Consider the following 24,902-nt stretch of genomic DNA (forward strand, 5'->3'; position numbering starts at 1 on the left):
TACTCCTTAGAATTTCTTCATAGAATCACAGAATTGTGTGGGTTGGAATGGACCTTACAGATCATCCAGTTCCAATCCCCCCACCATGGGCAGGGACACCTTTCATAAGACCAGGTTGCTCAAAGCCCTGTCCAGCCTGGCCTTTAACACTACCAGAGATGGAGCAGCTCCAGCTTCTCTGGACAGCCTGTGCCAATGCTTCAACACACTCATAGTGAAGAATTTTTTCCTAATGTCTAATCTAAATCTCCCCTCTGGCAGTTTAAAGTCATTGTCCCTTGTCCTGTCCCTACAGGGCATTGTAAAAAGTCCCCCTCCACATCTCTTGTAGCCCCTTTAGGCACTGGAAGCTGCTCTAAGGTCTCCCCAGAACCCTCTCTTCTCCAGGCTGAACAAGCCCAGCTCTCTCAGCCTGTCTCCAGGGCAGAGGTACTCCAGACCACTAAGCATCTTCGTGGCGTCCTCTGGACTCGCTCTGACAGGTCCCCATCCTTCCATAGTTCTGATACTATGAGCTGAGAAACTGGTGAGCAGTAGAGAGGGGGTGGTTTAGGTAGTAGTTTGTCAAAACTGTTTGTTATGTGTGGGGGTTTTTTGCTATCAAAGCTCAAAATAAACAAAGGGGTTTAGGTATGCACGTTGTGACAAATCTATATGTAGTTAATAAACCTTATGACAGTCAAAAATGTAAATAGCAGAAACATTGCTTAATGTGGAAGGAATGTGCTGAGCAAAGAACACGCATCCAAGGAAGGGAAAAATGAGATCACTTTAATGATGATTACAGTGACTGAGTTAGAACTGGAAAGGTTAGAGACAGGAGGGAATCTATTTTCAAAAGAGGCAGAGACTGCATGGTTTTGGAAGGATGTAAGGATTGTTGGGAGCAGGCATCATGTCAGTTAAGATACTGAAGCGGCTAAAAATAAATCCCGTTCAGTACAATCCAGAACTCTGTTCAACTGTTCTTATGCTTTCATGTTGATTAGCAACATTTTGATTAGAAAATTAACCTTTGGTTTCATTAGAGTAAATTTGTTTCACCTATAAATCTGTTGGATGTGAAGAGTAAATATTACAAGCATAAGATGCATAGATTCTCTGGAAGTGATAAATGGAAACAGGATATTTTTTCTCCCTGTGACCTGAGACAAAGTTGAGAATCTCAGGGGCTGAGGTGCTGAGCTGACTGAGCAACAGTGATAACTTTTAAGTGCCAGATCCTCAGGAGGCTGGCTGTAAGCAAGTGTTGTTCTAGCAGGAGACAAGTAACAGAGAATTTGCAATTCTGAATATCATCAAATTGTCAGTTTTGTAGCTTGATATAGAAGAAAAAAATGCAAAAAGATGGCTACCATTTAAAATAGGGCTTACAGACTAACACAGATGCACAAGGTATCGGAAACAGTGTGGCCAGCAGGACCAGGGAAGTTACTGTCCCCCTGTACTCGGCATTGGTGAAGCTGCACCTTGAATATTGTGCTCAGTTCTGGACCCCTCACTACAAGAAAGACATGGAGGTGCTGGAGCCTGTCCAAAGAAGGGAACAAAACTGGTGAAGGGTCTTGGGAGTACAAGTCTGATGAGGAATGGCTGAGGGAGCTGGGGGTGTTGAGCATGAAGGAGACTCAGGGGAGACCTTACCACTCTCTTACAACTACCTGACAGGAGGTTGTAGTGAGGTGAGGGTTGGTCTCATCTCCCTGGTAACAAGTGATGGGAAAAGAGGAAACAGCCTCAAGTTCCACCAGGGAAGATTTAGATTGGATATCAGGAAAATTTCTTCACCAAAAGGGTTGTTGGGCAATGGAACAGGCTGCCCAGGGAAGTGGTAGAGTCACCAACCCTGGAGGTATTTAAAAGACATGTAGAAGTCGTGTTTAGGGACACAGTTTAGTGGTGCGCTTGGCAGTCCTGGGTTAATGGTTGGACTTGATCTTCAACATCTTTTCCAACCTAAATGATTCTATGATTCTACAATTCTGTGATTCTGAGTCCTTGTCAAACAGAATTCAGATGTACCTCATAATTTTTCTAGACTGTTAATAAAGAATGTTTTTGTAAGATAATGAAAACGTTGAACTTAGCACTGAAATACCAATACAGGGTGTTAATGAAAGGTATGTAACATGCTGTTTATTCATACTCTTTCTTATTGCAGTGACTTCCTGACATGGAGAAGCCCAGAGCTGCCACGTCCACTGTTGGATTCCGTAACATCTCTAGGCCAGGTCTCCTACCTTATACATCTGGTAAGTTTCACAACATTGACTTCTCATATAGAAAGTTTTACATGCTATCTGTCTGTATCCCAGGAGGTGGGAATAGAGAGCTAGTTCCATGTGGGATTCTCATGTGCTTTATTTTAACCTTCTTAGTTCTCCAGAAGTCCAGTTGATGGAGCATTTTGTCTAGTAGAGATCCATTAAGATTTTAGTTTTGGTAATGACTAAAGCAAAATGGTGTTATTGTTAGGAAGCAGGAATAACAATGTCATGGAATTTTTAAAGCTGTTCCTCTATAGCCAGTTAACATGCTAACATTGTTCCAGAAAATAATTACTTCATTATTAAATTGTGAGAATGAAATAGTGAGCTTGTTTCTAAATAAGACTAATCACTCCAGAATTACTCTGTGCCAGTATTTTTATTCCAGAGCAGACAATTCGCATGGGGAATTATTCTGGATTAGGGATGGCTAAATCAATTACAATTTCCCTCCTGTCTTGAAAGAGAGCATATATTGGCACTCTGGTGCAGTACATGGGAAATTGAAATAAAGTAATTGTAAAACTTGTCCACAAACACTGAATGGCTACAGAATTGGATTGCAATTATCAGAAGAAAAATTTCTGTTAGACTTTAGTGTCTGCCAAGCACTTAATGTCACTCATAGGTGCTAATGCACATTTGTTTTTGCTGAAACTCCATTACTCCTGTTGGCATTGTACCACTGATTAGTTTTAGTTTTGTCCATCTGCAAAGTCACTAAAATAGAAGCATGTGGGAGAGGATTTTTCCAACACAAAATGTACGTGCTTACATTAAGAAATTAAGAAAAAAAGCATTCTGCGTTCTGTAAAAAACATGGCACTGACATAAAAATGTCTCTGGCATTCTAACAAGTATTAGCTTAATCCAAACTTGCTTGCACAATTCTTGTTTTCTGCATTGTCCTTAGTAGTTACATAACTATGTTGGCACATGTGGAATGTCAGACAAATAAAAAGGTATCTTCTTTCACCAAAGGGTTTACAGTCTCCTAATACTGCTTTTCTGTGCTATGTACTCAGTCTTTTCCATAATGTAGTTCCTAGCTAAGTAAACTTTGAACGTAGCAAGGGATACAGAAACTGAGATATAGTTGACAATGTTTATATTATTGCTATTTTAATTACTACTTTTAAGGAACATTTTTCTCTTGTTTTGTTCTTTAATCTTTTTTTGGAAATACCAGATGTAGCACCAGCAACATCACTCTTTCCAAAGCAGTGGTGGTCTAATTAAAATGTGGGGAAACAAACAGGCAACATCCACATTGTTCTTGATTTTGCACTGTGCCCAAAGGACATTAAACAATATTGGGTCTAAAAAGAGCATTGTTCTGTGCAGCTTGTAAAAGTTAATGATCACGATGAATCCTTTAATAACCCTTTCCTTTTGTTTATTAGCAGTGTGACCCTATTCCTAGAACAGCTTATCTCCTCCCAGCTATACAGTTAAAACATACACTTAAAAGATGGATTTCTGAAAATAACCATTTCAAGAAGTTTTAACACTTTTTTAGGAGATAACTGACTGTAAGAATGCTGTTTCTTGAAGTGCAGTAACTTCTGGGAAGAAAAAGTGGTGCTGTTTCTGTATGCACACTGATCTCACAATTTTTTAGGATTGTTGTGATGAGGTGATTTTTAAGGGACTTTTTCTTTGTTTTATTTTTTTTTCTGTAAATAGCTTTAGAGAATTGGAAAGGACTCAGACCAAGCCTCTACTATAAGACTTGACAGTGTAGGTCAGTTGCTTTAGTGAGTAGAAAAAAAAAAGCTGTGCCAGCACAAAATGACCAATGTAGATGCAACTATACAGCCAGAAGAATTCCTTTGTCAGCCTAGTTAATGTTGTTTGTGAAGGGAATATAACAGTCCTAGTAGAAACCCCTCTTTCTCTTGATAAGTGCTATGTAATTATGCCAGCAGAATTTCTGAAGTACAGTCAGGCAAAAAAGCTGGCACAAGCATGAACAGAGGAACCCAAAGCAGTGTCAGAACAAAACTTTGTTGTGGAAGTTATGTGTAGTAAATGGACCGTAAGCCAGTTCTGTGACAGATGAATTTTAATCTTTACATTTAATTACTGGCATAATTATATTATTTTGGGGGATTCCCATTCAGATTTCATTACGCCTGTGTTCTGCCACAGTGGCATGTAGCTCTAGGTCTGCTGCTCACATGATAGAAGGCTGCAAATTGCGTGTGTGTGCATAATATGTGTGTGTGTGTACAGCTCCAAAATACAACTTCCTGATCTATTCTGTGCTGTTTCCTACATGTAACCCCTTCACCAGTAAAAAATATTTGATTTCTTGAAAAACAGTTCAGTAGTTTGACACCCCAGTAGAATTGTTGGTATGCTAAAATTATTCTTCTAAACAACAAATAGATGTTTTACTGCTTCCAGATGTAGATTAGGAGTTCAGAGAGGAGTTGTCAGTAGTTGATAATCACACTAGGACAGCAAAGAAGTATATTTCATACTGTTCTTTATAAATTGTCCCTGGGTGTCACTCTTGAGTCAGACTGAAACATTTTAGAGACAAATCTGAGAACTGTTTTCCCTTTTCTTTTTTCTGTTGTTTCTTGAGTTGACACTTCTTAAATTGATTTCCCATTACTCTCTGTAGTGATGTCAACTCCAGCAGGACAGCTTAGTTTGTCTGAATTATATTATTCTTAGAGGGTATCTTGGGGAGTTTTTGAACTTAAGTTGCAGTACTGTAACTGCAGGAATACCTCCCTGCCAGCACTTTGTGCATTTACAGTTAAATAACTGATTATTATATTTGAGAACTCCTTTCTATTTTGTGCAGATCGACTAATTTCTGTCATCCTTTTTGGGGAAAATCAAGTGACAAGGAGAAAGCATTTATTAGTATCAACATGTAATTCTATGTGGAAAGCTAATGCAATCCCTGTAAACTCCATAACTGAAATAAAAAGCTGGAATGTAACTTCACTGGTAGATAAACCATATATTTATTATTATCTAAGGGTAAATATCACTATAGGAGAACCATCAGTATCCAGTCTTCTCCAGACATTTTTTTTTGGTGTGTGTGTGTGCACAGTCTATGTATAACAAAATAGCATGTCACTTAGAGGATTTAATGTGTATTAAACAAGGCAGTGCATAAATTATTAACATAACATAACTAAAGTTTCTAAGTAACAATATCATTGTCATAATGACATTTAACCAGTTTTTTCTTAATGCTTCTGGGTTTTGTTTCATTGGTTGGCTGAATCCAATATTTTACTTTATAAACAGCTTCTGAATTCAGGTATTACATCTCTCATATTAAAGCCAGTTGGCATAGTACACTTCACCTAACAAGGTGCTTAAATTTTTGTTGTTTTTTTTTTTTTAATATTAACTTCCTCCTGTCAAAGTTACTAAAAAAAAAAAGGTGTACAATAATCCTGTGAAGGTAGAAAATGTCTTCCTTACTCCTGTAGCACACAGTTTCCCCAAGCCTGCTTTATTGCAAGTGCCATCACCCATCTACATTAATCTACACCCATCTACTATAAAATACATTTTCCATGCTCTGCACCAAACGATCCTCTGTTGAATGAGCTAGCTTTTTCTGGCATGGTTTGACACTCTTTTTAGAGAATGAACACCACAGTGTTTTACTGAATTGAGAAGCAGTTAAGTTGGATTAATTTACGCTTTGAGAATAAATATTTCATAGAATCATAGAATAGTTAGGGTTGGAAAGGGCCTTAAGATCATCTAGTAAGCTTTTTAGAGGCAGTTAAGAAATGGTCCCCCTACATGTAATTTAAAAACTGCTCTACAGATACTTGTCTTCAGAAGTCTGGGGAAATCTCATGTAGTCAATGAAAACAACAGGTGAACCACAGGACATGGATTTTGAAACACTGTGTGTTTTAGATGCGTAGCAAGGTCTGTCACTGGGAATTATTGCTTATCAGGATCTTCCGATTGTTTTCAGACCCTTGAGAAGTAGGACTTTTGAATGTTAGGATGTGAAGAAAAGCAAAGGCAGCAGGCCATGACAACTGCAATTTTCTACCATTTGTCACCTCTGTTTTATCATTACATACAACAGTAAAACTATTGATAATTAAGGAGAAAAGATTGTGACTTGTATAGTGGTTGTTTATATGAATGTCACAGATAGGGATGGAGTATGGAGGTTGCAATGTAAAATGTAATTGCTGTTTATTGTGTGTAAATCCAAGAATTTGAAGCATTACTTTGAGATATGGGATCATTAAAGATATGTTCTGACTTTTAAAACCGGATTCCATATAACACATGCACATTTTGAATCCCACTCATCTGACCAGATTCCTATCGGAATGATTTTCACAGAGGAGGATCAAGATGAGCTTGAAATGTGTTACAGATTGGCCTGGTTTCGTCTGGGATAGAGTCAGTTTTCTTTCTAGTAGCTGGTGCAGTGCTGTGTTTTAGCTGTAGTCTGAGAATAATGCTGATAACACGCAGATTTTTTCGTTGTTGCTCAGTAGCGCTTACCGTGGTCAAGGACTTTTCAGTCTCTTATGCTCTGTCAGTGAGGATGAGCACAAGAAGCCGGGAGGGAGCACAGACAGGACAGCTGACCCAAACTAGCCAAACGTGTATTCCATACCCCAGCGTGTCAGGAGTTAGCCAGAAGGGATGGATCACTGCTTAGGACAGGCTGGGTATCTGTCAGTTGATAGTGAGCAACTGTATTGTGCATCACTTGTATTTTCTATTTTTTTGTATTTTCCCTATTAATATACGTACTGTTATTGTTGGTATTATTTTTTTAGTATTTTTATTATATTTTACTTAATATTAAACTGTTCTTATTGCAACCCACAGGTTTTCAATTCTTCTGATTCTCCTCCCCATCCCACTGGGGAGTCGAGGTGAGTAGCTGCGTGGTACCGAGTTATAGGCTGGGCTTAAATCACAACTGTTCTTTTTGGTGCCCAACGTAGGGCATGAAGGGTTGAGATAACGACAGACCTGACCGGAGCGTGTTAAAACAAATTTGTTGTTAGCATTCATTGTATTGGTTTAGTAGTCACCAGTCACAATGTTGATACATTTGCCCTCCAGAGTTGTTGTGCCTGTTCTCGGGGTTGGGATATGTGATACCTCACTTGCAGTGTGTGTTCCCTGAGGCGATGTTTCTTATCGCTGGGGCCCGGGCTGATTATAATTTTGTTGTACTTTCTAACAAGGGTTTATGATACGGCAGAAACGTGGGTCGTGAAACTTACCTGGTCTGTGCACTCAGCATGGTCATCACCTCTGTGCTTCGGGAGACATCTACTGGGAACTACTTGTAATTACACCTTTGGCCTTCGCGGAGAGACAGCTCACGGGGGAGACATCTTCCTACAGCTTTCTTCCATCTTTCCTTACTGCTGACATATTCGTTCTCCTCCGGGCTGATTACAATAGCGTTTGAGAATTTTAAAGATTTTAACCCTTGAAACCAGCCCGGTCCTTTTACTAGGAACCAACATGTTGTGGTATATGGTTCAAGTTTTGTTTAAGGTTAAACAACTATTCAAAATCACCATGCAGAAATCTTTCACGAGGCTGGATAGTTATGAGTGGCAGAGTTTGTGGGATAGTATAGACAACGGCCTACAACAGTGAGCACCCCCAGCGTTTTGGAACTTCACCCCTGAACAAGGGCAGAACCTGGAAAAAATAGTAAAATATTTGGAAAAAGTATGCTGTATCCTGAGAGGCACAAATCGCTGCAATGTGCTGGGGCCTGGCCCAGGCCTGCTCAGCCCTGCCCAACACCATGCAGTCCCCTCCAGGGGAAAAGGTCTCAGGATGTGACAACAAAATGACGAGCACTGTAGGTGAACTGAAGAACCAACCTGTGCTATTACCAGTAACCCATGTACACAAGAAGGACTGGATGTGTTTAGTGATGGAGGATGAAGCATTCCTCATTGCTGGGTAACAATTACCCCCTTTGAGACTTATCTAATTTCAATTTTAGATAACTCTCATCTTTTACATTATTTCCCAATACACTGCATTATTACAGAAATGCTCTTGAAAATTACCAGTATCATAATTAAAATACCAAGCAACTTCTTAACCTAATGTCGGGAATGCCTTATGTCAGGAATGAAGCGGTTGGCCAGAGCCATGCTTCTTGACACCCGTAAGATGTATCCTCTTTTTGTTCCTCATGCAAAAAAATTTACTCCATTTCCAGATCTCCTCTGTTTATGTTCTTTTGTTTTGGTCTACATAAACACAGCACAATCCTCCTGATGCTAACAGCATGTCTAATGCAATGTGATTCTGCAGGGCCCTTCTCCCCACTTCAGAAACTTCTGATTTCCATGATCTTCTGGACCTTTCTTCACTGGAATGTCACGAACCCAGGAGTTGATTCCATGAACTCTCACAGCGGTGCTTGGTACCAGCAATACTGTGTTGGGTCCTTTCACAGCTCAGTCAGTGGCTCATCTTCGCCCATCTCAGTGATCTCCGGCTTGAAAGGACGTGGAGAGCCCAAAGGACCTGCTGTTCTCGCCGGTCAGGGCCCTGCCCATGGATAAGGATATTCTTCACATCTCCGATGACCAATTATATGCTCTACTCTTCCCTCGCCTTCCGCTTTGCTCCCTTCGGGAACACGAAAGGCCACCGCCACCTTCCGCCTGCGCCACCGGCGGCACACACTGAGCGGGATGAGCAGCGCCCCTGCGCAATAGCCTCGTTCCTCCGCCACGCTGGGGCCGTCCCTGGGTCTGCATACGCGGTGCCCGGTGGCCGCATACGCGGTGCCCGGTGGCCGCAGTGGTGTAGCCGCCGCGGAGGGGAACCCCCGGAGGGTCCTCTGCGTGGCAGCCCTACGGGAGGGGGTGGGTGGTCGGGGTCGCTGTACCAAGCGAAGGGCAGGCCGGGCGCCGCGCTAAGGAGACCGGGGCAGGGGGAGACAAAGACGGGGAGTTCGGCGGGGTCAGTCCGTCCCCATGGGCCGGTCTAGGGCAGCCAGGCTCATGCCGACAGACACCGGCTACACAAGCCTGCTCTGGGCACTGGCTGCGGAAACACCGACTCCACCGCGGGAGGCGGAGCTCAATGACAAGGGCGTGGCTGTGGGCGGGGCCTTGGGGTGGGCGGATCAGCGCGGCCCGGCTGGGCTGGGCAAGGCTGGGCAAGGCGCTGTGCGGTGCGGTGCGGCCGGAGCACCATGAGCCGCTTCAAGGCGTCCAAGTTCCGGCACACGGAGGCCCGGCTGCCTCGCAGGGAGGTGAGCACCGCGGGGCGCTTCCCGCCGATCGGTACTGGGGGGGCGAGGGCAGCGGGACAGCACCAGCCCCTGCGGTTCCGCCCCGATCGGGCGCGGCTCCGGGTCCCGCTGCTACGGCACCGCCGGTATAGCGGGGCCGTGCCCGGGTTCCCCGCCCGGTGCCCGGCAGCGACGCCGCAGCATCACCCGGGCGGCCTCTCCCTGGCAGCCGCCACCTCCCGCTCCGGCGCTGGCGTCGTCTCAGTGTCATGGAGTGCTCTGCAGCCGGTGCTGATGGGGAACCCCGGCCCTCTCCCAGTGCAGCCCGCCCAGCCGGGAGCTGCTCCGGTGCAGCCAGTGCCACTGCCTCAGGGTCCCCATACCGCGGTGCAGTGAGCCAGGCTGTGCCACTCTGCCACTGGGCACAGCTGGCACAGGTGGTTGGCCGTGGTTCGGCCTGCCTGCTGTCCCAGCTCGGCTTGCTGCCTTGCCTGTGCTCGGCCCTCCCTGCAACGTTGGCTTGCCCATGGCCAGCCAGGGAAGTGAGCACTCTGAGTGTGAAACCTGGGCCCTGCTCTTGCCACCCTGCTTCCGCAGGCAAAGAGGAAGCCTTGGGCCCCACAGGAAGGTGCTGAGCTCCGTCGCCCAGCCTGTGAGCTGTGGAGCCTGGTACTGCTGAGGCCAGGCAGGTCTGGTGGGTTTCTCTGGGCAGCACAGGGCTATATTGGGCCTGGCTCTGGTCTCTGTCCCACAAATAACCATCCCCTACTGTGCCGAGCCTTGTGATCCACCTCAGTGCATGGTGGCAGCGGGTAGTACTGCCAGGGTGCTCTCCCAGATCCCTGTCCTCTGCAGGTTCAGCAGAGCAGGGGCTAAGAGGCTGGGTCAGGGTGGGTTGATCCAGGTGAGCCACATTGGGAAGCGTTACGAGGACACGTAGCCCTGAGCCAGACACCCTTCACCGAGCATCTCTACAGCACTGTGGCTGTAAGCAAGGTGCTGCTGCTCTGCTGCAGCGGAGGCAGGTGGTGGTTCCCAGCCTGGCACAACTGGAGCAGAGTCTCTGCCAGGGATGGTCCACATGGCGAAGGGATGGCATGGGCCAGGTGCAGCATGGCTGCTGCAGTTACCAGTCATGCCAGGGTGGCACACAGGTGTGGGAAGCTGCAGCCCTTCATCGTAGGCCACATGGCCAGAAGTGGAGGGCTCAGGCTGGATGGGTGGTGCTCCTAAAAAGTATCATGATTTGCTACCTTTAAAAAGAATTTAGGGCCACCAAAATGTTCATCTCACAGCCCCTGGATGTCAGTGCTCTTCCCTGTCACTTCCTGGCCAGGCTGTCCTTGTGCCAGGCTGTAGGAGGGGATGTGGTGGCCTCACCGTTGTGCCCAGCCTCCAGCATCCCACCATTCCCTTGGCATGTCGGCCTGTGTGTGTGTGTCTGCAGAGCAGGTGGCAGGTCACACTCAGCCAGACGAGCATTTGGCTGTGAACCTCAGGGTGCAGACGAGCTGCTGCCGACAGCCGGCTTGGGGAGTGTGTGTGCGTGGGGGGGGGTGTGTGCTGAGTGCGTGGCCAGGGGGGTTTATGGCTTCCCCCATGCAGGGACGTCCCCATCACTGCTGCCTGTGTCACTGCCCGTGGTGAGGGAGCTCTGCAGGACACCAGGAGACGGTGTGCTCTCACCCCAGCATGTTGGGCAGGCAGCTGTTCCATCCCCAGCAGCTCCCAACAGGCTTGGCACACAGGCGGTGGCCTTTCCAAAAGGCATTTCCCACCCAGGTGTGAAACATATCCCTGGGAAGCGAGGCCACTACCCAGCTCTGTGGGGCAGGAGGTGGGAGATGGATGTATCCTCTCCAAACCCATCTTGGGTGTCACAGCAGGAAGCATTGTTCGTGTCTGCCTGAGCAGCTTGTTTATGGAGGCAGACACTTGACCTGGCCGGATAAGGAAGTGCAGTGTAAACACGAAGGATCACATCTGAGTTGCTTCTCCCCTTCAGGCAGTGTCTGCAGGGCTCTGCTGGCAGAGGTGCCCTGAAAGCTTGCAGGGGCGTAGCCAGGAATGTACCATATGCTTCACTGGCTGCCCTGGCACTCTATGGAGGGGATCGCTTCCCTGAGGGCTTCTGCCTGCCTGCAGCGTTGTTGTGGGGCTGCAATGGGCCAGCTCAGTGGTGCCTCTGACCTTGCTGCAGGGGTCCTGTGTGGTACTCTGGATGTGGCTGGTGTACCCCCTTGCTGAGGGACCATGACTGGATGCAGATTGCAGGACCCTTCCTCCTGGGGTTTGGTCAAGCTACAGACATGTTCCAGTTCCTCACTGGAGCCCCCTGCCATCTGATGGATAAAGGGAGAGGAACCCACCTTTGGCAGGAGAAGGGTTAACAGGTCTTCAATTGAGCAGGCTGCTGTGACAAGGACTAGAGGAAGTGCTGCAGGAACTGCTTCTCTCTGTCAAAAGGAAACTGTGCAAGGAGAGGAAACTCAGTTCTCAGTCCTTTTGGGGCTGCATATGCAGCTCCCATTCCTGCACAGGGCTCTGCCCTGTTTGTGAACTATCTACCACTCCAGACACCCAATGCACCTCTGTGTGATGCTGGTGGGTGCTGGTGCGCCTACAGGTATGGTGGCAGCTGTACAACACCCGCCTTTGCTTGAGGGTTGGACTTGGCCCTAAGTGTGCCTCGGAGCTCCTGGTCCTGGTGGCCACTTGAGACCAGGTGTCTGTATCACCCAGAGCGGGTCTGGCATCCCAGTGCCGTGCTTGGCTGTGGGGTAGTAGTGGAAACCACTGCAAAGGAGGATTTTGGTTTTGGAGCTGTAATGAAGTTCCTTGCTTGTGTGTCCATGTGGGAAGCATGCTGCTGGAGGCATTGCTCTCCCTTGGTCAGCCACAGCCTGATCCTGTGGTGCTTCACAGCCCAAGAGCCTTTGTCCAATCCCAAATTCCCTGACATCAGTTTATCATAGAGTCCCCTGAGCCCTTCCCATCATGGGAGGGCCCAGGGCTGGGACAGGGAGAAGCAGCACTGAGAACTGGGATGTTTGTGCTTCCCATTCCTGGCAAAGCTGGCCCAGAAGCCTCCAGCCCCTCTGAGGGGCTGCACTTCTATGCAGAGAGCATAAGTAGCCTTGTGGCCCTGGCCGTCCCATAGGACAGGGCTCTACAGATGCGCCATCAGCACAATCCCACTGGTGTTGCCAGCCTCCAGGTAGTGCCAGGCCCATTGGCGTGGGAGCTCTGGTGGTGTTGAGGGTCTCCAGCAATGCAATCCTGATGCTTCATCTTCCCTCCACCATGCTCCAGCCATGGCATTGGCTCCCTCCAAAACAGAAGCATCTCCTGACATGGTTTTTCCCTCTCCATTCCAGGCCTGGATCGGGGGTATCCGAGCGGGCTCCGTCACATCCTATGGGAACAACGTGAAGGCCAGCTGCTGTTGGATTGCATTCAATGCTGAGGCATCAGGTGAGGCATGAGGGAAAGGATGCCCAGTGTGCCTGGGGGTGTGGGATGGATTTGCGTTGGGCTCTGGGTGATGGGTCAGCCCCACAGACCCCAGAAGGCATGAGGGCATGTGGAGGAAGCTTCCCCTGAGTTCCTACAAAGGTGCTGACAATCCCACACATCCTGGCTTGCGTTGCAAAGCTGGGTGCCCCCGCTGTGTCCCAGACTGGGGGGCTCCTTGTGGGCAGGCTGGCAGGCAGCTGGTGACCTGCTCCTGCATCATCCCTGCAGGTGTGCTGGGCATCGTGCCACTGGAGTGCGAGGATGGAGGCAAGAGGACTGTGTCTCAGCTGTGCTGCCACTCAGGTGAGCTGGGTGGCTGCTGGCCTTGGATTGTTTTGTCCCCATGCCTCCACTGTGCTCTGTGTGAAGCTGTGTGGAGGCGCTTGGGTGCTGAGTCCTAGTCCAGGATGCTGTGTTGGGCTGTCTCCCAGGCAAGGAGCTGGGAGAACTGCTGGAGTTCCTAGGGACCATCACCCACAGGCAGGGAGACCCTGAGAAGTCTCACTTGTGTGTGAGGCACAAGTTGGCTGCAGCCATGCTGACCACGTGGGACTCTGCCAGGCTGGACTTTTGCTAAGGAGCCAAATTGATCTGCATCCCTTCATCTTTCAAGCTGCAGTGAGGTTTGGACATGTAGCTCTTGCTCATGCTCTTCCTCTAGCACACCCTTCCCATGTTACTCATTGCACACCCTGAAGTTCCCAGTACATCCAGTGCCAGGCTGGTGGAGGAGCTGGCATCACTGTGGGTGTACCTGGCCCTAGTGACAGGATGAACAGGCTGGACCAGAGGCTACGTGGCCTTGAGCAGCTCTGATGCGGGCAGAGTGAGTGCTGCAGGGGAAGAGGTGCTGGCAGCATTACCACTGTCAGAGGGGTGCATACTGCAGAGTGGAGGGCTCTGCTTCCTGCCTGGGCATGGGGAAGGAGTGTTGGGGTGCTCCACGTACCCCTCTCCCATCATCAGAGCAGCAGTGCCAGCCTCGTGGCACTGGTCACCCGCTACCCCAGAACTGCACCAGAACAGCAAAATGGGAGTCAGTCCCAGCACTGTGCTCCTGCATGCTGTGCCTTGGCACGGCTGCAGGACTGTGTCATGCCCAGCCTGTGCTATCCCCATCTGGCTCCATCCCTGCCTCAGCGGCACTGCGCTGGGCACCGGCAGTGTGTCAGCTAGCTCTGCTGCTGCCGGGGACATGGAGGGGTGCATGGGCAGCCTGCGAGGCATTAACAGCTGCTTAATGGGATGTAACAGGAGCCCTTTGAAGCCGGCTGTGCCAGAGCAATGCCTCCAAAGCGGGGGAAGCATTTCTTTCTCCTCCTGGGGCAAATACAGCAGAGCTCGCTGCTTGCTTTTCCTGCCTCCTGGGCCTGTCTCTCAGCAACCTCCTGGAAGCAGGAAAGTACACAGTGACCTACTTCCCAGAGCGTGCCAAATGCGTCTGAGGGGCTGCTGCTGCTGGTGTCAGCCTTTCTCCCACGGGGCTCTGCGAGGAGCTTCCCCACCATCGGCACGCTGGGCCGGGTGCTACAAAGGGAGCTTTGTTACCAGCACAGCCCCAGCTGCCCGTGGCCTCACTCGCCGGTGTCTGGGCCAGCACAGACGCTTTGTGCTGTTCCTGATTCTCCCTGTGCCTTCTGGAGATGTCTGTCCTGAAATCAGGGCCAAACTGGGGTGGTGGTGGGCTACACAGGGAAATGCAGTTGCGCAGTGTTACCCTTCAGGGCTCCCATTGACTGCCAAAGGGGTGTCAGATCCTGACGGACAGTGTGGAGGGGCTCAAGCTTTCACAACAAAGCTGAGCTACTCCAACATGCCCTGATGGGGCTGTATCTGACCCCAGCTGCCTGTTCCTGTATGCAATGTGTGTATGTGAAAAGAGGCTGGGGAAGAGTAGAGGTGGCAGAGATGCTGTCTGCAGGGGTCAAGTGAGGACAAACTTCTGCCCTTCTCTTTCCAGATGTGGTGACAGACTTTGATTTCTCACCCTTCGATCAGCTCCTCCTGGCTACTGGCTCTGCAGATGAGATGGTGAGTGGTACCAGGGCTCCCAAGGGGACATGCTGTGCTCCCTGGCACGTCTCTGGGATTCATCCAGGGGTGATAGAGCCTGAGTGATCAGAATAAGAGGAGCCTGGGGAGGAGGGTGCCAGGTGCGAGATGTCCCCAGGCTGTGGGGGCCAGGGCAGATGGTGTCAGGCAGAGATCAGCCCTCTCCCACCTGGGATTCCCACAACTCTGATCCCAATGAACTGTGGTGTGGGGTCACCTGGTGTCTGCAGGGACCAGAGCCTGGAAGAGCAGCAAGCCCAGGTCGAACGCTGCTGGCACCCAGCAGGATCTGGCTCTTCTGCCAAGGGACTGACCCTCCTCTCCCTGGTGCTGCAGGTTAAGGTGTGGCGCCTGCCCCAGAGCGGCCAGGACATACCCAGCGATGTGGGACTGACCCTGGGGCCCGGGGGGGGGCCCAGTGGACATGCTGCAGTTTCACCCGACAGCGGATGGCGTCCTGGCCAGTGGCACAGGGAAGAGAGTCACCATCTGGGACATGGAGCAGCAGCAGCTGCTGACAGGTAGGCATGGCTGTGCCTGCCAGTTCCTCCCTGCAATGAGTTTCTCCACCGTGCTGGTACACGGGCTCAAATCTGGACCTCAATGTCACCAAACAGGCAGCATGGGTGGCTTTTTGGGCAGGGACCACCACAGCTCTTTGTGTGTGTACGTGGGTGCCCCTATGCTCTGATGCAGCAGTGTAAAAGGCTCCTATGTAGCAGCTTTGCTGGGAATCCCCTTGGGTGACAGGTCCCTCTCCCTGTATGTCCCAGTGCAGATTCCGTGGGCTGTTGCTGACCAGCCTTGCTCAGACCTCAGGTAACTGGATGGGGAGAGGAAGCTGGGTGGCAGCACAGGGGTGCAAGTGCCCTGTGGCTTTCCCCTTCCTATCTAGCTGCCAGCGGTGTGGGGATGCTGCGTGCATGGACACAGCATTCCCTGGCTCTGGCTGCCACCAGCCCTTTGGGAAAAGCCAGGTCATTTCCCCTGGGAAGTGCTCATGGAGGAAGCGCAATGGCTCCTGCCATACGCCTGCCTTGTCCGCTGGAGGGACCCCGTCTGACCCCAGCCCTGAGCCCGCTTTCCTCCCACAGTGCTGGACTCACACGAGGACCAGCTGCAGAGCCTGGCGTGGAAGCGAGACGGCCGCCTGCTCGGCACCTCCTGCAAGGTGAGCGGCTCGCATGGGGGCGCGGGGGCACACGGGGATCCCGTTCTGGGGAGAAACACGCAGTAATGGCGTCAGTGAGCGGCGCCGGAGCCAAGGCGGACGAGAGCGCTAGATGGCGCCTGCTGCTCGCTGCCAGCGCCCTGCCGGACACGGTTGTGCGCAGGCCCTGCACGGAGGCCGGGGGTGCCGGCTCCCAGGCCGAGCGCAGAGCGAGCGTGCAGGCAGAGCAAGCAAATGGCGTGAGCGAGCAGCGTCTCTCCTGTGCGAAGTGTGCAGGCTGAGCGTGCAGCCAGGCAAGCTGACGCCCCCCCGGCCGTGCGCAGAAGCCGGGTGAGCAGTTCCAAGTGTGCAAGCCTGGCCGAGCGTGCAGACCAAGGCTGCGGGCTGAGCGAGCGGTTGTCTCCCTGTGTCCAGGGTGGAGGCTAAATGTAGAGGCTGAGCCCATCACGGAGCATGGAGGCTGGCCAAGCGCACAGACGGAGTGTGCGGGCTAAGTGAGCAGTTGGAGCTCTGCACCAAGTGTGCAGGCTGAGCACAGCGGCTGAAACCCCAAGGCTATGGCATCTGAGATGCAGGTCAGCCCCTGAGCCGTGCCATGCTGTGTGGGTCTAGTAGACACACTGTGTGCTCCCTAAACGGCATTTTGTCTGCCTCTGCACCCCAGCTAGCCCTTTCCAAAGGGCATTCCATGCCTTATTTGACTGTGGGGTGCCAGGCAGGAGAGGGCTTGTTCTCCTGCTTGTAGGATGCTGGGGAGCACTGGCAGGATGAATCCAAGGGTTGGGCTCCAGCCCTGGCTCTACTTTTGGGGCTCTCCCCTTCTCTGGGGGCAGTTTTGAGGGTATTAGGTTCCTTGTGATGCTGGGAGGGATCCTGGGGGTATGCCCCTGCCCATGGTGTGGGGCAGGATCTGGAGGACACTCTACAAGTCATGCACAAGGGCAAGCACTGCACGCAGGAAGATGATGGGCAGGAAGGAAACTGCGCACTCCAGCCCCCTGCCTAGCCCTGCTTGACATCTCCCTGGCCCCAGGGTCCTTAACCCTCCTCTGTTTTCTTTTTATCTGTATAGGACAAGAAACTGCGGATCTTTGACCCACGAGTCAGCCCAGCTGCTTCCCAGGTACTGTCCTTCCCGGGTGTGCTGGGTGACATGGTGCAGGCAGCCTGACCTGGGTGCCCACTGCCTGCTGAGGGGTGGGCTTTGGGGCCATTCTCCCAGCTCTGGCACAGCTCAGGAGAGGCCCCAGTGGTAATGCAGTCACAGGAGCTGAGGGCAGGAAGAATGTGGTTGTTTGCTCTGCTCCTCAGCCCTGGTGAGGTTTAGCACGGGGCACCCTTGTCCTCCCATCCAGGCCAGTGAGCTTCCCCACCACACTGGCACATTGCTGGCTGGGGCTGTCTGCCTGTGGGCGACAGCACTCCCCAGCCCCAGGAGCACAAGAGCTGTGGTGGGCCTGAGGACTCCTCAGCTCCATGCTGCTGTGCAAAAGGCTCTCAGGGATGAGGACCTGCCAAGGGTGAGGGCTGGGCAGCTGGATCTGCACAGGTCAGCAAATAACAGTGAGTAGGAAATAAGTAGAGGACTTAAACCTTGATGTCGAGTTTAAATAGCCTCTTATTAGAGGTTCCTGTGGCTTGGGAGCTCTGGCTGCCAGTGGCTGCTATCCCTCACTGCAGAAGGGGCTGGAAGCCTCTGGGAGGGGAGGGATGCAGCGGAGAGCAGGGTGAAGTGGCTGCAGCAGGCTCTGCTACTCCTTGCGTCTCTCCTGCTACTGCCATATGTGTGTCTGTGGGCTCAGCTGATGTCCTCCACTGTCTGTGCTTGGGCATGGTGGTAATACTGGACACCAACTGGAGGAAGCTGGTGCTCCAGCACTGTACCGGCACTCTCCTGCTGCTGGTTGCTTGGGTGCTGAGATCCCTTAAGGCCCCTGGGTGCTTTTTGCAGGTACAAGCAGTGCCTTGACCCTTCAGGCAGACTTACAAATACCACAACACTATGTATTAGTATAAACCCAGTGGTTACACATGCAAGCGAGCCATGAAAAAGTGCTCCCAGCCCTCAAGTGGGCCCCATGATGCTCCCTGCTGTGGGTACCATTTAGTGTAGATGGAAGGTCCTGGTCTCTGCTCCCAGATTCATCCTGCTCCTGTCCACCAGTGGCCTCAAGCAGTGCTCCTGCCTTGCCTACCCCAGCTTTTCCCCCTGCCAGACCTGTCTGCTTGTATAACAGCATTTCAGTGAAGCTGTGAGCACGATGGGCTTGAGCCAAGTCTCCTGGGGAGGGTGGACTCTGTCTCGCTGAGCTATTAAAAATAACGTGTGAATGATGATGGCTGTTCAAAACAGGCAGCTCACTTCCCTCCACTGCCGTCTGATCCAGCCCGGGGCCGGTGCTCTGGCTTTGCCAAGAGAAATATGCACCTTCGCTGCTGTGGCCAAGTGCTGCCGCGCCACAGCCCTAACCCTGGCCAGCTGAGAATTGATGAAGATGTTTAGTCTTGGAGAAGTACTGTGCTGAAGGGGAAAACTTTAAAATGCCATAAATCTTCTGGAAGTTTGCATAGGGCTTACTTAGCCAGGAGCAATAACACCCCTGTGTTCTGTTTTTTCTTCTTTCCCCGGTTGCCTGAGGGCCGGGTTATTTGGAAAGGCTTCTTCTCCCTGGGGCCAGCACGGTTACAAAACCGGGTGATGCCTGGGCTGCCATGCAGCGCCAGCACCTTGTGAGGCTTTGAAGTTGCCATTTTTTTTTGCAGTGGTGAGAGAGGTGAGCAGTGTGATGGGATTTCCAGCTGGGCTGGCCCGTCAGCACCACAGGCTGGGTTTCCTCTGGAGCAGGTGAAGGGCTCGGGCTCACTCACCCTGGTCCCCTTGGGCACATGGTGCCAAAGCCGGCCTCAGCCCAGGGCTGTTTGTCTGGCTGGTTTTCTTAATTTGCCAAGCCTGGCTCATTAAACTGTTCCTTTGGTTAGAGCAGGAGAAAAAAGATGAGAAGGAGCTAAAATAGAAGCCTCAGGGAGGATGGGTCATGGCCATGGTGTGCAATGTGCTGCTCCTGGGTCTCACAGATGCAGCACGCATGGGGCTGGGGACCAAGGACTGGTGGTGAGGAGGGTCACTGGCAGGCTGCCTGTACCTAGGGCTGTGCCCCTGGTGGGGCCTGACCCCCTCTTCCTGGCTACGTCCGTAGCAGCTATTTTGAGCACATCCCAGCAGTGGGCAGGAGTGTGTGACGCAGCGAGAGCGGCGTGGCTGAGGCCTGGCTGACCCCATGGGGTGCCCAGTACGTAACCGAGGCCATGATTTCCCTTGGGAAAGCAGTGGCCTCATTCTGCTGGACCCACAGTCCCTCTTTGCTGTGTCTGGGATGGAGCAGGGAGCTGCAATAGCAGCAGCTTCTTTGTAAGCATTAAGGCTGTGCTTGCACTCTGTTGCTGCTCAGCATGCCTCCTTGGTGCTCCTAAACTGGTGGTGGAGATGCCAGGGCCACACCTTTGGTACAGCAGGTCCTATGTGCCTCGCCCCGAGCAGCCACACTCCCATGCCTGGCTGGATCTGGCTCCTTCCAGAGAAGTCCTGTAAGTCCTGTCCTCTGCCTTGTCCCCTCCCAAGGCCACACTGGCCTGGCCACAGCCTGCCCTCCCTTCCCGTGGGTGCCGGTAGTCACCCTCCTTGCCTTGACCCTCTCACTGGAAGGAAGTCACATCCTCTCCCTTGTGGCTTTGGCTCCACAGGGGCTCAGTGCTTCATGGCTCCCACCCTGTGATGCTTGCGCAAACCCCACAAAACATCCCCCGATGTTTCTCTGGAACGAGCCCTTGGGTGCATTGTGCATCAGGGTTGGGGGACTCGGGACTTGGTGCTGAGCAGGGGTTCAGAGCACCGGCAGGGTGCCTGTACCCTGGTTGATGTCCCAGGTGGGTCACAAGGACGGGGTCCAGGCAGTGATTCAGGTGGGTGTGGGGTACTAAAGTGGCATCTTTGCTTGCTTGTTCTACTGGTCACCCTCTCCTCTAGGTCCTGGCAATCCATGGGTGAGGACCAATCCATGCCTGGGGAGAGGACCCCGGGCTTCCTCTCTCTGGGGCTGGCAGGAGCAAGATAGGCATGCAGTGCTCTGCCAGCACAGTGGTCTGAGGTCTTGCCTATCCTCTGAAGCAGTGCTCCCCAAAGTGGGGTGCACATGGCAGTCTGTGGGGGTACAGGGAGAAAATACTAGATCATTCAAATGTCAATTGACACACATCTGCTGGGGGTACATCCACAAACATTTACTGACAGGGATGTGCAATCAAACCCACTTGGAGATGCTGCTGGAAAGAAGGAGGGTGGTTCGCAGGGGCAGAAAGCTGCTATTTGGGGGGACTGTCCTCTGCTGTGTGACCAGCATGGCCACCGTTGAGCCGATGCCCCAGTTTGGTGCAGCAGAGCTGTGTCTCCCGAGTGCATCTCTGGAGCCAGTGATGTGCAGAGCTGAGGGGCTGCATCCTGGCCCCACACACTTTGAGGGGGCTGCCATCTGTCCAGCACCTGGCTCCCATTACGGGGCTGGGCTGGGTGCCGCTGGTGCTGGGCTGTGGGGTGGCGGCCGAGCACGGCCAGTGTGGGATGGAGAGGAGCTGGCTTCGTTCTCACGAGAAACTTCCTCCGCTGGCGTTTTGGCAGGACGGGGGCGAGGGAACGGCTGCGCACCGGGCGAGCGCACGCTCCTGCTCACGTTTTAATGAGCTCTGCTCTAATGAGCTGAGGGCGCCTGGGGACAGCTGGGAGGGTGTCCCTCTGGGGTTGTTCCCACTGTGGCTTTTTCCCCTCGCCTCATGGGCCATGCTGGGGGCAGAGCTCTGTGCCTGGGAGTACCCAAGGCTTCCAGCCCTCCAAACAGAGTTGGTGTGGGGCAGTACTGCACTGTCCCCCCGAGGCCAGGGTTTCATTCCCCCTCCCCCCTGCCCATGGCCCCAGGGCTGGGAGAGGGACTCCAGCCCCTCTACCAAGCTGTGGCCGCTATCCCATGGGCCGCATCAGCCCCTGCTGCAGTGGGAGAGTATGGCATGGGTCTCTGTGTGGTGTGGCCATGGTGCTGGGCGATGCCAGGCAAGGTGGAGACCTAGGCTGGGGTGGCCCGGCTGTGCTCTCAGCCAGGACCCCATGGCCCCAACGTGTCACCTCTGCCCAGGATTTGCCTGTCAGCCTAGGCTGGCTGGGGACCACTGGCTGGGGGAAGGCGCATCAGGACATGGAGACTTTTAGTCTTCTTCCCCCCAACCCCATTAGTGCAGTATCCCACGCTGGGGTCACCCTGGGGGTACCTGACTCCCAGCCTCGGCAGTGGCTTCCTCCGGGCTGAGGGAAGGTCTGCAGCATCCCACATTCCCAAGGAGACCGTGGGAAGCTTTGAAAAAGTTGGCCTGGCTCTGGGCTGCCTATTTATAGCACTGCACGCTCGGCGCTCTCATGCTTCTGCTCCCCAGCGTAGCTGTACAGCACTGTTTATATTTCCTCTGCTCTACTTCCCCCTCGGCCGTCCTTCCCAGGAATGCCGCTTGGTATGGCAGACATGGGGAAGTTGAGGAGGATCGGGGATGAGCCAGCAGCGCTGTGAGGGATGCAGATGCATGGGAGCACTGGCTCATCCTTGCCTGGGTACACTAGGAACAGCCTTGCCAGCTCAGCAGGGTGTAGGCACAGAGGTGCAGGTTGGCACCTCGCTTCCCTTGGGCTCCAGTACAGCATTTCAGGAGCCCCTAGCTTGCTGCCTCACCTGGGGCTCCTGCAGGCTCATACTCAAGAGGGTAAAGTTGTTTTGGGGGTTTAATAACAGCCTCATAGTAGGGCTTCTGGGGCCAGTGGCTGCACAAAGAGATGAGGTACGGGAGAGGAGGGGTGAGTGCTGCAGTCTGCCCAGCCAGCAGGCCTCCCCCTTGCTTGCCCTGGGAGGGAGGTCCTGCTCCCATGCCTGGGTATCCATGTCAAGGTGGGAGCCTCTGCAGCTGTAGGGGCTGTCCCGGTGGGAGCCTGCTCACCTTCCTGCCCTGGCTGGGCTGCAACATCCTCTGGGATGTTGGGTTGGCTTTGCTGAGCGTAGGAGGAGCTGAATGGAGGCAGGGGGCTGTGCTGCAGTGGGGTGGGAGAGGCAGAACCGTTGGAATTGGGAAGGCAGCATAAGCAGGAGGGGGCTCACCCCAGTCCATCCCCACTACGACACACACCCCACAGCTGCCAGCAGTCAGGGGTTAGTGCTGGCAGCATGATGGCTACTGGAGCATCACTGTCATCATGTGCAGTGGCTGGGATCCCTTCAGGGAGGTGGCAGCTCCTGGTCTCCCTGAGCTCTGGGCAGAGACCAGAAGTGGGGCCGACTTGGAAGAGGCTGCTGCTCTCCTGGCCACAACTGGAGTAACTAGGATTGGGTAACAGAGGGAGATCACTCACATTCTTGTGCAAAGAGGAGGATTTGGTGCCATGGTTAACCCCCTTGGCACCACAGGAAGCCTTTCCTTCTGCCCACCCCACCAGCCTCATGGGGCTTGGAAGGAGTGATGGCTTTGCCCTTGAGCATGGACCCATCCTTTTGGTACAGGGAGGAGGTGTCTGTTGGGGTCCGATGCCCGTGGTCTGCTAGCCATGCCCATGGCCTGCTGGCCACAGGCAGAGCTGGGCTGTCCTGGCCCCTACCAGCCACAGGGTCTTTGCCAGGGGCAGAGCTGTGACCCTCCTTCCCCACCTACCTCTCCCCCCATCCAGCCCCATGGTCCATGGGCTCCCAGCTCCATCTCTCTCTCCCCTGCATCCCGGCCGAGCGTAACTGCTCCCACCGAGGCTGAGATCGTTCTGGGAATCGCCCCAGCACCAGAGCAGTGTTTGCTTTGTGCCGGGCTCTCCCAGCAGCCGGGGAGCCGAAGGCGGTCGCTCTCTGTGGGCAGCTGTTACCAGCTCCTGGCCCCGCCACGGCACTGCTGCTGCCAACAGCTGCATCCCACACACCAGCCCTGCTCCCCGGTGCTGGCCCCCACAGCCAGCAGCGGGGGCTGCATGAGGAGCAGGGCTGGGGACCCTTGGGGGTACCAGCACCGTACCCCAGATGGGAAGAGAGGGATGGTGCTGGGAAACCCTCCCCAAGCGGTTGATCTGGCTCTGAGGAGGGAGCACAAGCTCCCCCCAGCCTGGGCTGCCTAAAACCAGCTAGGCTGGACCCACACAATGGGCTGGAGGAGGCAGGGCTGCCTCTGTTCTGGCGTGGCCAGGGAGCTGTGAGGCCTCCTTGGCCCCTGCATGCTGGCCTGGAGCTGGTGGGCTCCCCTGAGCCTGCCGAGGGATGAGCAGCTCCAGAGGGATGCCCATACCTCAGGCTGCAGCTGGTCCCCTGCTCCAGGGACACAGGGAGTTCCCAGCATCACCTTGACGTGGGTGCCAGCAGATCTCACCAGCAAAAGCAGCCCAGCCCCAGTGCTGGCCTCCCTGCATGCTTGCTGCCATACGTGCTGCTCAGCCAGGATGGAACTAATGCAGAAAACATGGCCTCAGCTGCAGCCGGCATCACGAGGGCTGGGAGCAGCAGCAGCATTACCCTGCCCTCTGCCAGCCGCGCTGCCTGCCCCAGGGGCTGCATGCACTGACGGCTCTCCAGTGCTGTACCGGATGGGCTGGGGGACCAGCAGTGCACCACTGGCTATCCAATCTCCAGCTGTTGAGTCTTGGCTGCCACAGCTGCACGGCTCAGGTGCAGAAGTGCTCTCCTGGCCGACGAGCGGGCTGGACCCAGCACCCGGGGTTTCTATCCCTCTTGGCACTGCTGCTGGGATGTGTTCCCTTCTCCAGGCCCTTCCCCATCCCAGGAGACGGCTCCAATGCCAGCGTATTGGAGGTGGGGGACTGGCCCCTCCTGCCCCACATCCTGCCCTGTGGCTGGGAGTGCCGGGATTCGGCTTGGCCCGTGCTGCATCTTCCAAGTGAGCCGTGCTGGCTGGCGAGCACTATGTTTGTGCTGGCAAGGAGGCTTGTGTGCTGGAGCCAGGGGGAGGATGAGCTTGGCACCATGTGCCTTCTCCCGCCCCGGCTGTGGGTCTTTTCAGAGAGTGGGCATTCCACTGAGGCCCGTGGTTGGGACCAGAGGAGGCTGGTCACATGGGGCTTCTCTGGTGGGGAGGTAGGAGCTATGGTACCTCTGTGCCCCAGCCTGCCGCAGTGGTGGAGCAGTCATGGCCAGTGGTGCATGGTGCTCATGCTGTCGGGGATACAGCTCACGGGACATAGCTCCTCTGGCACCGGGGTCAGTGTGTCCATGCCGTCCTGGGGCTATGGATGTGTGGGCACCCTCCTGTGTCCACCCCATCCCTTCTTTACCTACGTGGAGTCCCCCTGTGTGGAGGTGTGGAAGCGCCATGTCAGGTTTAGCTCTGGCAGAGCCCTCTGCTTTTCCATGCCAGCTCTGAAGTCGTTAGCAGCCTTTTAATGGAGCTTCCCAAATGAAAGCGAGGAGGCTGCAGGCGCTGCTGCACTGTGGGGTGAGTGCTGGCTGCCAGCTCCTGCTGGGACGCCAGGAACCGCAGGTCCCATCTGGGGGCCACATGGGAGCCAACAAGCAGCCACCACTGGCCCGCGGTAACTCTTCCCCTCCCGTCCTCGGCACAGTGGCACCAGGGCCAATGC

General features: G+C 53.2%; 1 protein-coding gene across 1 annotated transcript in view; it reads left to right on the forward strand.

The window, feature by feature from the left end:
* The first annotated feature begins 9,413 nt into the window (after positions 1–9,413).
* The window catches only part of LOC134172387 (coronin-7-like), a 38,882-nt gene continuing 23,393 nt past the window's right edge, over positions 9,414–24,902 (forward strand). Inside the window, 8 exon segments of the mRNA XM_062635448.1 lie at positions 9,414–9,531; positions 12,888–12,984; positions 13,255–13,329; positions 14,987–15,057; positions 15,415–15,477; positions 15,479–15,599; positions 16,173–16,249; positions 17,322–17,372. Of these exon segments, the coding sequence (XP_062491432.1) occupies positions 9,472–9,531; positions 12,888–12,984; positions 13,255–13,329; positions 14,987–15,057; positions 15,415–15,477; positions 15,479–15,599; positions 16,173–16,249; positions 17,322–17,372 (615 nt within the window). The 5' untranslated portion in view covers positions 9,414–9,471.

Source organism: Pezoporus occidentalis, unplaced genomic scaffold (assembly GCF_034315485.1).
Source record: "Pezoporus occidentalis ecotype Australia unplaced genomic scaffold, CSIRO_AGI_Poc_V1 ctg113, whole genome shotgun sequence".
Taxonomy (NCBI): Eukaryota; Metazoa; Chordata; class Aves; order Psittaciformes; family Psittacidae; genus Pezoporus; species Pezoporus occidentalis.